The sequence below is a fragment of the Zingiber officinale genome, chromosome 5B (assembly GCF_018446385.1).
Source record: "Zingiber officinale cultivar Zhangliang chromosome 5B, Zo_v1.1, whole genome shotgun sequence".
Taxonomy (NCBI): Eukaryota; Viridiplantae; Streptophyta; class Magnoliopsida; order Zingiberales; family Zingiberaceae; genus Zingiber; species Zingiber officinale.
In genome coordinates, this window is record NC_055995.1 from 107,167,508 (window position 1) to 107,182,637 (window position 15,130).

Below are 15,130 nucleotides of genomic sequence, written 5' to 3' on the forward strand. Positions count from 1 at the left end.
CCATAGTTGAGAAGAATTCATCTAGCGAGCTCTTCTCTAGATCCTTTGAAATGTAGAATGAATCTACAATGGAGCTCCATGTTGAGGTTCTTGGGAAAACATTGATGGCTTTCATTATGATGTCCCAGTTTGTAAGTATCTCACCTACACTTGTTAGTCCATTTAAAATTTCCTTAATTCTAAAATGTAAAATTGATACCTTTTCCCCCTTTTCAAGCTTGATATTGGTGAGTTGAGTTTGAAGGAGGTCTCTACTTGCCAATTTCGCTTCCGATGTCCTTTCATGAAGCTCCACTAGTTTTACCCATAACTCCTTGGCGTTTGAGTAGGTTCCAACCCTTGTTACTTCTTGTTGGGGAAGGACATTTAGTAGATGATGTATGACTTTAGAATTTGTTAAATGTTCTTCCCTTTGCTTCTTGCTCCACCTTGTTTTCTCAAGTATCTTATTGTCTTGATCCCTAGGCACTTCGAAACCATTTTCCATGATTAACATAATGTCAAAATCGGTTTCGAAAAATACCTCCATTCTCTTCTTCCACCTAGAGAAGTCCCCTTCGAATTTGGGTGGATGAATGTTTGAGCCGACCATTTTGATGAAGTGCTCTTCTCGGCAATTAGTCCGTTGAAGGGCGTCCTCGCTCTGATACCACTTGTAGGGGAGTGATCGGTGGCCGGCTAAAAGGGGGGGTTGGATAGCTAGGTCACCCTCAATTCACTTTCTTCTCTACAAGGTGTTAGTGCATAGAGGAATATACTAAACAAAAATAATAAGAACAAGCAAGAAAGCACAAACGCTAAAACAAATCCTTTACGTGGTTCGGAGATTGTTTGCTCCTACTCCACGGCGTGTCCTTGAGGTGGACAAGCCCTTGATCCTTCGGTGGATCAATCCCCGGCAATCTCCGACTAGCTCTTACTCCTTCTTGGTGGAGTACAACCTCTCACAAAACTCTCTTCCTCTTATAAGATGAAGACTTAGATTAAGAGGAAGAGAATGGCTTGGAAGCTTTGGACAATTACTAAGGAGTTATTCACCAAGCATGAGTAACCTCCTTCAAGCCCTAAAGCTTCCCTTAAATAAGAAGAGAGAGTTGATCATCATATCAACTCATCTCGGCACTATTCGACTGGCAAAACTATCAGTCGACTGGTGCCACCGTTGGAGGTAGCCAACGACTACTTTGCAGCACCAATGGTCTGCCAACGGTCATTTACCAGTCGACTGCTAAAACTAGTAGTCGACTGGTAGATATTTGCTGAGTGAACAGAATATTTCTGTTCTCAGCCAGTCGACTGCTAAAACTAGCAGTCGACTGGTGCAGTCGATTGCTAAAACATGCAGTCGACTGGTGCAGTTGACTGCTAAAAGTTGCAACCGACAGGACTGCACCTTATTACACACTCACACTCATCCTCTCCGGAGTCACCCTTGAAGTCCTCTTCCTCGGCCTTCGTCCCTCAGATGAACCCGATCCCATGGCTCCTCTCCGTGCCATCCTTCACGTTGCCTTGAAGTCCGCTTCCCTCGACTCCACTCCGTTGCTCCTAGTCCGGCGGTCCCTTGGATGTCTTCCACACCATCCTTCACCACTCAAGAATCCGAGCCCTAGGATAAGCTTCCCAAGCTTAGCTGCACCAAGCTTCTCATGTGTGTTTCACCAAGTCCTGCAAGACTCAAACACACATATCAAGCACATATGAAAGCCTAACTTAAACTTTTTGACACACACATCAAAACCATGATCGTACCGATCAAGCATAGGTCGATTGCACCAACAAGTTATAACATAATTTTTCTTAGATTAACATAAGTCAAACAAATACTAACTTGATGATTGATCCGGTCACATTGTACGATGGTCATGCTGGAAATAATTTAATCTACACCCTGTGTATACAAGAAAAAAAAGACTGATTTAAGTTGTTCAAATTTAACAATAAATAATACCAAATAAATAAAAATTTGGAAGTTATGGAGTATAAACTATTACAATAGTTGAAGCTTGATTTGTTTTACTCGATGCTTTTCTTTTCCTTGAAATCTTCTCTAACCCACCTTTCAACCTTTTACCTGAAACTGTTTTCTTCTTGGCTTTAATTCCTTTCACTCCAGTAGAGTTCCCTTCACCATAATCAAATTCCCAAGATTTTTGGCTCACTTTTGATTGTTGGATATTAGATTCATTAACTTGTAACTTATCATCCACCATCTTACACAAGCTTAACCTAACATCTTTAACAACCTTGTAAGTGTCATCTCTTTCTGTTGCCTTGGTAACCAACTGAACATTCAACCCACACAAATCTTTAGATCGTATGTTTTGAAGTACTTTTGGATCCAAACTAGCATTGCAGGCCATTGAATCATTAACTCCAAAATATCCAATTTTTGCTTTTCTTGTCCACCTTTTCAGTACATACTGACTTGGGATCTTCATGTTATTATTCCACGTAAATATTTTCAGAATATGAGAACATAAAATTTCAGCAAATTCATATTTTTTGCAACTACACTCAATTTTTTCAAACTTCTTATCAAGTGTAACTATATGATGGTTTCTCGTTTTATGAGGAGTAACTTTATATTTTATAAATGTATCAACATCCTCACAAATTTCAAGACTAGAATCATGAGATAAGCACCACTCTTGTTAAAAACACTTGTATACCTTAGGAGTATAAATTTTACTAGCATGCTTTAAAATCTCAATTGGAAATATTAAATATGGAATAGTTGTACTTGATCCGAAATCAACTTTTAATTCCTCATATCGACGATCATGAAGGAGTCTTTGGAAGTGATTGAAGAAGTCTAAAAACTTTGTGTTTATAAGTGACATATTTTTTCACAATACTATTCATGCTCTCACTTCTTTGGGTTATAGTCATATCTGCACAAAACATTTGCCGTCCATATATTAAAGCCCATTTTTTCCTTTATGTTGTACATGCGCCTTAACCAATCATTGTCTTCAAGTGCATACTTGGCCAACATCATGTTCCATGCTGAAATAAAATCTTCCTCTTCATCAAAAGTATATACACATGAGGCAAAATCTTTAGCAAAGTCTCTAAACTGAGAAAAAACTCCACTTAAATGTATGGCGACATTTTGATAAATGTGCCAAATGCACAAATGATGATGTGTTTCAGGCCATCTAGAAGCTGATGCCTTTGCCATTGTTGCATCTTGATCAGTAAGAATAGTAGTTGGTTTTTTCTCACCCATAACTTTAGTTAATGTATTAAACAACCACTCAAAAGTCAAACTAGTTTCATCATATAATAAAGCAGTACCAAAAAGTATCGATTGTTTATGATGATTAACACCCACGAACAAGGCAATTGGCTGACCTTCATTATTTTTTCCGTAAGTTGTGTCAAAGCAAACAACATCTCCAAAATTAGCATAATCGGCTCTCATCTTAGCATCGGACCAAAAAATATTAGTAATCAAATCATCTTCATCAACTTGAATAGCATAAAAAAAATTAGGATCATCAAACTGCATTTTCTGCAAATACTCCAATACACCCCCTGTATCCCCAACTCTCATATTTATTGTTCTTTTGAATCGCAAGTAATTTTTATAATCCTCAGGAATAAATCCTAAATTCTCCCTCCCACCTACTTGTCTCACCATATGATCATGAGATGCTTTTGGGGGGATTCCCACATCACTTGCAATCTCAATCTATTTCGCTGCAGAAAAAGATATATTTCTATGACTTCTATAGAGGTGAGTTTTGTTTGGACTTGAGAGATAATGATTATGCTCTTTAACAAATTGTACCACAGTAAACTTGCTTTTTTTCCGATTACTAATCTTCATTTTAGCCTCACAACCAAACCTAGTTTCATAACGACTTGCTTTGACATAAAAATCTCGTTTGTCTTTTCCTCTTTTGCCTTGGGCACAACAATAAAAAATTCTATCAAGTAATTTACCCGATTTATCATTGTGGATTTTACCTCTCCTTACGCCAAATTCAACTTTTTTAGCATATGCCAAATAAAATTGATATGCATCTTCTTCTATATCAAATTCCAACCCTATTTGTGGTATATCCAATTCTGTTTCAATGTTTAAGCCTATAAAATCAAACAAACAAAGAAAAATGTATAAAAAGTAAAATTTGATATATTAAGCCGATAAAATCAAACAAGCCAATATGAATCTTATTACCTTCATCAATAACATCAAAGTCACCTTCCCGACTAGCTTCATTTTCTTCAAAATTCAAATGAAGATAACTCGTAAATTCACCCTCCATGATAATTACTTTGATCTAGCGAAAAAAACACAATAAATTTAAGTCTAAAAAAATAGCAACAAAAGAAGCATCTAAAAACAATAATTTTATATAAAATTTCTGTATGCCCAACTTCTCTATAAACAACGATAAAAGAAACATCTAAAAATAATAATTTTATGTCAAATTTCAAGTAACAATACTCAAATTGTATATACAAAATCAAATTTTAAATATAGACAATTTAGGTAAAATAGAATTATTGCTGTGCTACTAAATAATGTTCCAAGCAAACAAAATTCAGGTTTGCAACTAACTGATATGAGAAGTTTTCAACCACCATTACCTAATCCAGGGAGGGAGGCGACTGGAGGTGAGGGAAGTTGCTGGAGGCCACGGGAGGGATGTGGATGGAGGTTGTTGGAGGCAGCGGGAGGGAGGTCACTGGAGGTTGCGGAGGTCGCTGGAGGTTGTGGGAGGGAGGTCGCAGGAGGGGGCCTCTAGAGGTCGTCGTGGACGTTGGAGGTCGCGGAGGTCGCTGGAGGTCGCCACGGGCGCTGGAGGTCGCGGGAGGGGAGCTGCTTGAGGGAGGCGCGGGAGGGAGGTTGTCGTGGGTGCTAGAGGTCGGCAATGTTGGAGGGAGGTAGCGGGAGGGAGATGACACTGGAGGGCGACAACGTCGGAGGGAGGTAGTGGGACTGTGGAGGTAGCCAGAAGGAGGCGATGTTGGAGGGAGGAGAGTTCGAGAGGCTAGGGATTTTGGGGCTTCTTTGTGCGTTGGCGCGTGCACGCGCTTTACACGTGAGGGAGAGTTTTATATGGGATATGTGGTCCAGGGATGGACCACGAATTTTGGGTCCAGAAGATCCGCCTACCTCCGCACAAGTGAACAACTCATCATAGTCTTTGACGGTTAGCTTCTTGGCTACAACCCTCCCCAATAATTGCCTGATGGGGCCAACTTGTCTAACTGGGTCGATAGGCCTCAACCGAATGTGAGATGTGGAGGCTATTCCTTTTGAAATTTGCACTGAGGGTTCAACAATCAAGACAACTTCTATAGAGACTACTGCTCCTTCTGGGATGAGCATGGCTCGACCAAACCCAAAGTTCTCATCAATTTGGGCATTGATGAACTATGATAATTACCTCCACGGGATGGGCCTCCTATGGTCTCCACTCCTATTAGGAGAGGCGAGCATCTCTAATCTTTAGGTCCTTCCCTCTACGTCTGCAATTGTTCTCCTATTATTCATCATCCTCACGCCTTGTTGTTGCTTTCTCATAGACAACGTCAAAATGACGCGGTCAAAATCTACCTCCCCATGACTCCGGACCTACTATTCTCTCATGCCACTTAAGTTGGGTTCCCACCGATAGAGCTCCTTCTGTTCTACACCTGAACTAGCCTCCAACAACAATCCATCGCAGCTATGCAAACCTCATATCTGTAAGATCAACATCGATCAGTGAGGGTCGCCGCTGACTTTACCCCTTTGATGCTTAAGTCAGCATAATGTTGAAAGTATATGGTTTGCCTCCTCCAAGAGAAGGATTTGAACTAGAAAGAAAGATGCATTCCACTAGGGAAAGAGATTTAGGAAGCCGTGAAAATAAAATAAGTGTCTTCCATTGGGGAGGGATTTTTGTCGGATCGAGATCGCGCTAGAGGGGGGGGGGTGAATAGCGCTCGTGGCTTTCACTTCGGGTTGTAATCAGAAAACTTGATAAGAGTTAAACAGCTGAATAAATTAAAGACAAACACACAAAACGACCCAAGTATTTTTACTTGGTTCGGAGCGTTGGGCGACTCCTACTCCAAGGCCCATGCTCGTTGAGCATTTACTTTGGGTAATTCACTATCAAATCGTAAAATACAGATTAAGTATTACAAAACTGAAATAATAAAGCTATACCGACAATAGAATTTAGAGAAAATGAAGCTCTGGGTTGTCGGGGACTTGTCGTAGCTTAGTCGGGGCGTCTCGTTAGCAGCACGTTGTAGTAGGATCGCTTGAGAATTGTTGTTCTAAGGTTGCTGTTCGAGACCCCTTATAAAGCCTGCTGGAGGCGCCTCAAACCCCTTCCAAGGCGCCTCCATGCTGCCGAGTCAGCCGTGTGGATCATTGCTGAAAACTTCTCTTCTGATCCACTAGAAGGCGCCTCAATGCAAGTCCAAGGCGCCTCTAGCTTAGTCCGAGGTGCCTCCAGCTCTGCCGCGCGCAAGCTCTACTCCTTTGCACCCGATGCGCCTCCAAGCTCCATGGAGGCGCCTTGGACACTGTTCATCCGAGGAAAAACCTTGTTCTCTCATACCTGCAAGACATGTTAATCCAAAAACACAAACATATCCTATAAAACAAGGTTAGCACATAACAAACATAATAGATGAAATGTTTGACAGCCTTCGGGTTGTCCGGTTCTGACTTCAAATTTTCAACCGAAAACCCTAGGTCGAACCGACACCTACTATTTCCTCTTCCGAGGAACGCGTTCTCACCTACTCCACTCAGGAGAGCATATTTGTTTGCCAGTTCGGTCTTCCAGATCGACTGGACTTTCTGCCTAGGGTTACCACCCTCTAGGATTTTTCTCCACCTAGGGTTACCACCCTTTAGGACTTAAGGTTACCCCCCTTAGGATTTCTCCTCCACCTACGGTTACCACCCCCTAGAACCTAGGGTTACCACCCCCTAGAACCTAGGGTTACCACCCCCTAAGGTTTTTCTCCACCTAGGGTTACCTCCCCCTAGGACCTAAGGTTACCCCCCTTAGGATTTCTCCTCCACCTAGGGTTACCACCCCCTAGGGTTTTTCTCCTTGCCTAACCGCAGTTAGGAATTTCCTGTAAACTTGTTTAGGCTCATTAGATAACAATTAAACCTAACTTTGAATCCCTTTTGCCATTATCAAAACTAAGATTTGATCGTCGGATGCTTCCCGCACCAACAATTTTGACCAAGGGAAAGAAGAAGAAGATGAATAGTAGTTAAGCTGGTCAACCACTACTTTGGCTCATAGAATTCGAATCTGGTCCCCCTTTCAACCACCACTCATTGGCTTATATAACTTTGAGTTGCGCTACCACGTCAATTCCCATGTCAGCTGTTACTTCCATTGTGTATTGATCAAGTGATGAGAGGGAGGTGTGTGCCTAACACACCTTGTTGTGTATAAGAGGAATGACCATCCATTGTTGTGCCAGAGATGGTCCTGCACAGAGGATCTACTATTGGGTTGATTTTTGACTGTCACAAGCTTTCACATCGCTTGATGAGACACCTCACTTCTTACTATTCCCACAACCTTCTATCAGTGCCTCGATCCAAGTACAGTTGGTAGGAAAGTTTGAGTAGATTAACCCAAGAGGTTGAAATATAGAGAAGACGTTCACAAGAGGGAGGTTCTTGTAACCTAGGGGGCAGAGCCACCTGATAGACTGTTAGTCGTAGAGGTGTTAGTGAGAATGATAGAGTTGAGTAACCAGAAGGATGGAAATCCATGGGAGACATCCATAGGTAAGGAAATTCTTATAGTCTAGGATAGTCGGAGTCCAAGAGAGACTTTCACAAGGAAGGAGGTTCTCACAACCTGGGATAGTCGGAGCCAAGGACATACTTCCTCGGGCAAAGAGGTTCTTATAGCTTGGGATAGTCAGCGCTCAGACGAGACTTTCACGGGCAAGGAGATTCTCACAACCTAGTAGATGGACTAATGATGTTCCCTAACGGGGATGCTCCTATGTCGTTCTACTTGACCAGGGATGTACCCAAAGGGGTTGTTCCGAAGCCATTGTTTTTCAAGCTAGGGAGGCTTGAATTTTTTTGGAGATATACCCAAAGAGGTTGTTATCAAACTGCTATTTCTCAAGTTTGGGAGGCTTGAGTCTTTCCATATATGTTCCTAAAGGGGCTATTCTCAAGCTGCTACCTCTCAAGCCAGCGAGGCTTGAGTCTTTCATAGGTATGTTCGCCTGGGTTGTATCTCTAGGTCACGTCGCTAGTAGTCTAGCATAGACTTGCACAAGCATGACTACTATGGATGATCAAGATGGGGTTTGCAAGGCACATACTTGGAAAAGAAAGATATATCTGATTTAGGGTTGAAAATTTGAATTTAATCTATCAGCCTTTTTTTTTGGGTTTGATTTGGTTATGTAATTTTTCAACTATAGATATAAACAAGATGGTTATGGCGCAACAGATTTCACTAATTGTCCAAGAATAGCATTAAGGACATGGAGGGACATATTATGATGGCATTAGCAATACTTGGTGTTCATGTCACTTACGATTGTAGTCATGAATGCGAACCAAAGGAAGTAGTAGTTGTTAGACAAACTTCCACAATGAAGATTACTCGTCGGTGATTACATGTATAGTTGCTTGAATTGAAATCTACTTCAAAAATCAATTTTAGACCTGTTAAAATGATCTGAGCTAGTAATCTCAGGCTGCTAAACAGTGAAAGAAAAATTGATTGGGATGACTGAGCTGCCTGGTTGAGATGCCTTGACCGAGATGTCAAGGCCGAATTGTCGAGGGCGAGATGTCTTAGCCGAAATGTAGAGGCCGAGCTACCGAATGAAAGAGATTTCGAGGCCTGTGATGACTGCAGTTTCCTTAAAATAGATTCATCACATCCGATTGTGCTTTGAGAGGTTACATTGGATGCCTATTTTCCAGAATACAATGGGCAAAATCGCATAGACAATCAAGCATTAGTTGTTCGTGGTGTGCTGAGACGCTACCAAAATGCTACATGGGTAGAGTTGTCTTGTGAGTGCACAGTAAAGATAAAGAAACGAGAGAACGAAGGTGGAAGAGTTTCTTTTGCTATTACTCTCAGTCTTGCGTGCACGACCTCCGCAAGTTAAATGTCGGACCGGACGGAGTAATATTTGCCCAAGTAGAATAACTAATATTTTACTAAATGAATCAATTTTGCTACTATTTAAGTGTTGTAACGGATGTACTAATTGCCGATTAATAGATAATCTGTAACCGTCGAGTGAAGTTCTCTCTATCCATCTCTTTATTTTCCATTCATATTTCCAACCGTAGTGTCAATCCTTTGAAAAAGCAGCCATAATTTTCTAGACTTAGGCAAAAACATCGGCTTTGCTCTAATCCATGCTAGGCAAAAACATCAGCAACGGTTACTTAAATATTATGTTATTTCATAAAGAACTCTAGCTAGCGGTTAATTTGTTCACCTTTGAATCCAAAGGATCCTTTTCTTAACTGGTTTCCTTTTGAGTAATGTTTTTCTACGTTGTTTGTTCACATTGGAACTACTAATTTGCCAACCAAAGATGAAAAAAGAGCTCCCAGCAAATTATATTTCACACCAATTTCTGTTCATATCTGGGGACGCCAATTGGAATATTTTTATTTTTTTATTGTAGGGATTGATTCATGCATGTGCTCTGATTGAGCGAGGAGGGGCAACGGGTGGCATGGTATAAAGTCTAGAAGAGCTAAGCAAGGCACAAACTAAGCAAGGAATGATTAGATTCTACGCCACCATACAACATTGATTCTATTTGCCAAACAAAGTGAAGCTCTGTTGATGTGCCATGGGCTCTTTTTTAGCTCACGAATGAAAGATTTGACTCAAACAAGGAATTAATCAACAAATATGCTCTTCCTTTACGTTTGCAATTTGAGATATTTATTGCAAAATAATGACTTTAGTGTGAGATTTGACTAAAAGGGGTGGGGGGAGGGCGACAAAGTTGCATTTAATTTAGGTAGGTAGATTATTGGAAGAAACACTAATTATAGCGGATATGTTTAATTGCACTGATATTATTCTCCAACATTGTTGTCGATTTGTTGATTATTTTAATATTTAAATTTAGATTTGATTCATGAAAGATGATAAATTTATTAATTGACATGTCTAAAATATTTGATAGTTATTAACTAGTGAATTGTAAGTTGACATATGCCAAAAGAAGACTTTTATAAACGCCCCTTTGCTAGCCTAGCTCATTCGTCTGATTGATCAGTCCCCTAATAACTTTTCTCATTACAATCTAGCCCTTTACTTGTGTCATTCTTTTAAAAATCATCAATTGTTTGTTTCCCGTCTCATGTTGATGATTCCTTTAGTACATAAATCCTTTGATTCATTTGTTCATAAAGTTCCCATCAAGTGCTTAAATATTTTTTTTTTCTGGTTGGATCCACTTTATTACTTATCCTCATCATTTCCATTTGTAAAATGGGTAATCTGAAGACACGGTCACATATTTCTAGATTAACTAGCTATCACACAGGTTTAATATGCCACAATGAATATGTGTAAATTAGGACTCACGGACTTTTCCTTATAAAAAATTAATTTAATTTTTTATATTAAATATTAAACTGATATTATATTTAATGATCAAAATGAAGAAAAAGGATTCCTAGCATCACTGATTTCACATTACCATTTTGATTATTAAGATTCTATCAAAATAATTTTTTACAAAATATTTTGATGACAACTAAAACGCAAGAGCATAACTGAAATTCAAAGAGATGTCTTGGCCACTAGTACTAATGATTATTAGTCATTCATAATTTATCTCCTTCGTGTTGATCTAAGGATGAGTTGACGGATAAATGAAATTCAAAGAGTGCTTGGTCTTACAAAGTCATTGTGGCTACTAGAAAATCATTAGTATCAAAAAGTGAAGACCTCAACGGATTCCTAGGACCTTGAAATTGTTGCCACCGAAGAACTTTCTTTGTGACATTCAATTGTGATAAAAAGGCGAAACGCTCGTCCTCAGCGTCCTCGCCGTACTCGACCCAAGGTCATCACGAGGAAGATAAATCATAACATCCGAACGAGCATGTGATAGACAAAATGTAATACGAGGATAGGAGATTTAGAAGAAAGAAGTTGCCCCCGGACACTCTCCATCGTAGCAGTAAGGCCCCAACAACATCTTTCACACATCTTGGGTTTAAATCTCAGGACTAGAAAGAATTCATCATTGTGTTCGAACCACTGGTACAACTGAGCCATTGGGCTGCTCGTGCTTCTGGATTTATCCGGTGGACGAATCTGGATGAAAACCGCCCACCTCCAGGAAAAGTCGACCTGTAAAGTGTGGATATCTCGGCTATTACAAAAAAGACAATTCAATAAAGGGACAATTACAAAGTTAAGTACAGTAATTGCAAGTGGTGCATGTAGTTAACAAATCTTGTGCAGCTAATTATGATTTAAAGGACAATAGACTTTCTGTTGTTGTAATGGACAGTCTGCTAATGTGTAACTATTTTGCAAAGTCTCTTTGCTAGATTATAAAATTAGACAATATATTCTGGATAAATAAGAATGCAAGCTTTTTTCTTACTAATAGATGCTCTTCTTTTTCATTCATTCTTTCTCGTCAACAAAAAGTTAGTGAATAACGCAATACAAATATAATAACACATACAAATACAACAACACAAACAGGCTCTATATATTAGTGGACCACTCCCTCAAATCCTTATTTTCTTCTTTTTGAAACTCTTCTAGAGGTGAAAAAACCCGTTACAATACCTATTGATTACAACAACAACACATACAAAAGAATACAATGTAAAAAATACTCTTATTTGAGTGTTGCTTGCTTTAGCTGCTCTTTCTTGCTTTTGGAATTTTGACCAGGATCTTCCATCAAAATTCAAAAGGCTCTCAAAACCTGCTTGTAAAACTTTCAAGCTCTCCTCCATCAGTTGATAGGCAACTTTTTGTTCTAGAAATTTTCCATCGGTTGATTGGTAACACACATCTTGTCAATGGATTGTTGTTGCAAATCTTTTTATCAACAACTCTTTTCTTGCTACGTTAATCAATTGGTAACCATCTCTAGTTGACCGGTGGTGTACAGTCGACTAGCCAATCGACTAGTCACTTGAACAGTTTATTTTGTTCATTTTCTTTCGCTTGAGTCGATTGAAACATATATTAGTTGATTGAAACTCTAACTCCAACCACTCTAGGTTGAATCTGCGTCTGTGAGCGAGAAGTTTCCTTAAATTATGCTTCTATCAAGGAACTCTTGATGTATATTGTTGCTGTTGAGGAGCTCTGAAATCCTTCAATAAATCAAAGAATGAATCTAAGGTGCATGCACTCGTTTTCTTTAAGAAACTATTTACTCTCACCATGGTGATACATTTGGACTAAGCAAATATTCCTATAAAATACAATGGATTCCTTAATAATATTGTTTCCAAAGTGCATGCTTGAAAATACCTTGGATTTATTCATGCTTCATGATTGAATGTTTGTATATTATTTCTACAGTATAACAATATTCAAACAATACTTCGAAAGCAAGAAGTTTTGAGAGAAAATGTTTTTATTTGAAGATGTTGTATCGATGTTAGTTTGTTTGAGCATAATGGAGTTTTATAGAGTTCAAGTCATACTATACTTTATGATAGGATATGTCTTTTGGATCACAATCGTTCTTTCAAACATCATAAAAGACATCCAATATATGAAAGGACACTCGAGATAACCGTTGCATAATTGTATAATGGTAATAAGAAGGAACATACATAATTGTTTTGTTTCCTTCAATTTTGGTTTCCGGCCATCCGGTTTTGAATTCAAAACCTAGTTCCTTTCATTCTTTTCCATTCTATTTCCTTTCAATCACTCAAGGCTTGACTCTCAACTTCCATTTGAACTTAGTAGTCACACTCGAGCTCGGGTGGCACATTCTGACTCAGCTTTAGAACTATCACACAGGCACTCAAGAAAGCATTCGAGTCGTTCGAACGTTGCGGCTCTCGACTTCCCTTTCAGACTCGAGCAAGCATTCGGACTGTTTAGACAATGCTCGGCTTCCCATTTGAACTCAGAAAGCATTCAGGTCACTTGGATTGTACTTGACTTCCCTTCCATTTATATGGAAACTACCAACAATGTGGAAACTACCAACAATGTCTTGCCAAGAGATTCCACATCTCTAGAATTCCCTTATTTGTCGAGTAAAAATCGACCTTCACGTACCAAATTATCTTTGCCTAGTATCTAATTGACTTCAACCTATCAAGACTTCATATGCCTAACGACTCATTGTCTTCGAGATTTCTACTGCCTAGAAACTAAATCTCCAGAAGTTCATCTAGTGTTTATGTCATCCAACCTTGACTCACTAGGTTTTCCACTTACCCGCCTAAGGTCAAATTTAACTAGCTAGAATTTCCATTTGGCCATCTTTAGGTCAACCTTTACTTGCCATAATCATCCAAGATTTCATTTTGACTAATTTCACTCCATTTCAACCTTGCTTGACATTCAATCAACTTTAACCTTCTAGGAGTTTATCACTTGTCAAATATTCAATTACTTGTTTGGACTTCATCACATGCTAAACATTCAATCTTCTATGACATACTTGAATTTTCAACTGTCTAACATCCAGCCATTTGTGAATTACCTGCACTTCCTCCACATGCCTAATATTCAATTCTCCTTGATCGGTTAGAACTTCCATAACTACCAAAACCTATTGGACTTCTCCGAATGCTAACACCCTATTAGTTTTAGTTGACCTTGACTCATTTAGACTTAATCCAATATCAAGTATCCAACTAAATGTGACCTACTTGACATATCCAAACAACAAGCATACTGCTCGAATATTAAAATACAATCTTGGTTTATTAGGATTAAGCATATTACTTCAAGATTTCTATAGCTTTTCTTTAGACACTCTCAAAGGGGCATAGCAAATAAATCCCCCTAGAGATTCTTCACAAGTTGTGGTGCATGTGGGAATATTCCTCTCTACCTTGTTAGGAAGAGCGACCATCTTCTATTCATTCCTTTTGGCCTTTTGAGCCTTTTCTACGTAAATGTATTTCTCAACTTGACTTAGAATATCATCATAGTCAGTGAGGGGATTTCACCAGCAACCTAAAGAAGTCAACCTCTTAAAAAAATTATTAATCAGGTTAGGTAATGTCGAACCTAAGGTGATCAACGTGGCCCCATAAAAGTTTTCCACCGCCCACCTCGGTAAAGCGAGAAAGTTCACATGGAGGCCCATCATAATAGCTTACATTCTCAGGTCCGCTACCTATTAAGGAGAAAAATTCTTAATAATATGCTGTAACTGAGTCTCAAACTCTAGATCCCTAATCTATAACTGGAGGGTCTACCATGAAACCCTGCCCCGGGGGCAAGAGGTCACCCTCTAAGAGTCTATGAGAGAATACATTGATTAATATGTCCAAGATGACAATAGACACTTCAAAGTAGCCTAGGTGAAGCGTTGGATATAATCTCTTATGGTCTCTCGCTTATGTTGCTTTAAGTTGAATAGGTTGAGTGACATCTTATGATACTACTTGCTACTGCAAAGTGATGTAAAAATGAAGTGTTGAAGTCCTCAAAGGAGTGAATGATTCATGACTTCAGTCGATTAAACCACCATTATGTTGGTCCTAACAAGGTGGCTAGAAAAATGTGATACTTCATTCTATCTGAGTATTGGTGTACCTCGCAATCTCTGACCTGACAAATACTATAGACCTGCGCATACGGGTACTTGCCAAACGACCCAAGATGTTACCTCAAATTTGCATGACTTTGGAAAGGTGGCGGTTTAGGAACAACCCTTTTTGATACATCCCCAAAATACTAAGTTCTCAAGGACTCTGAAAGGATGCAGGATTGAAAACAACCCCTTTGGGTACATCCCCAAAGTGACCTAGTGGTTAGGGTACCTTCTCGAATAAACTCCTCCTAGCTCTCACATTTTGACAATGTAGGAGCATCCTAACTCGGGAACGTACTAAACCCATCTCTTAGGTTAGTGAGAAAATCCCTCGTGGGAATATCTCCCCTAGGCTTCTGCCCCTCCGATT

The 15,130-nt window shown here is 39.4% G+C and overlaps 1 protein-coding gene across 1 annotated transcript; it reads right to left on the reverse strand.

Annotated features, from left to right (window-relative positions):
- Positions 1–1,973: 1,973 nt before the first annotated feature.
- LOC121986898 lies at positions 1,974–2,441 on the reverse strand. The gene has a single exon (XM_042540825.1). It carries the CDS (start codon positions 2,439–2,441, stop codon positions 1,974–1,976), a length of 468 nt encoding a protein of 155 aa, XP_042396759.1.
- Between the last annotated feature and the right edge of the window lie 12,689 nt (positions 2,442–15,130).

Bases quoted from the DNA above. Each gene is read 5' to 3' on its own strand.
- LOC121986898 (XM_042540825.1), bottom strand. From the start codon at position 2,441: ATGAAGATCCCAAGTCAGTATGTACTGAAAAGGTGGACAAGAAAAGCA.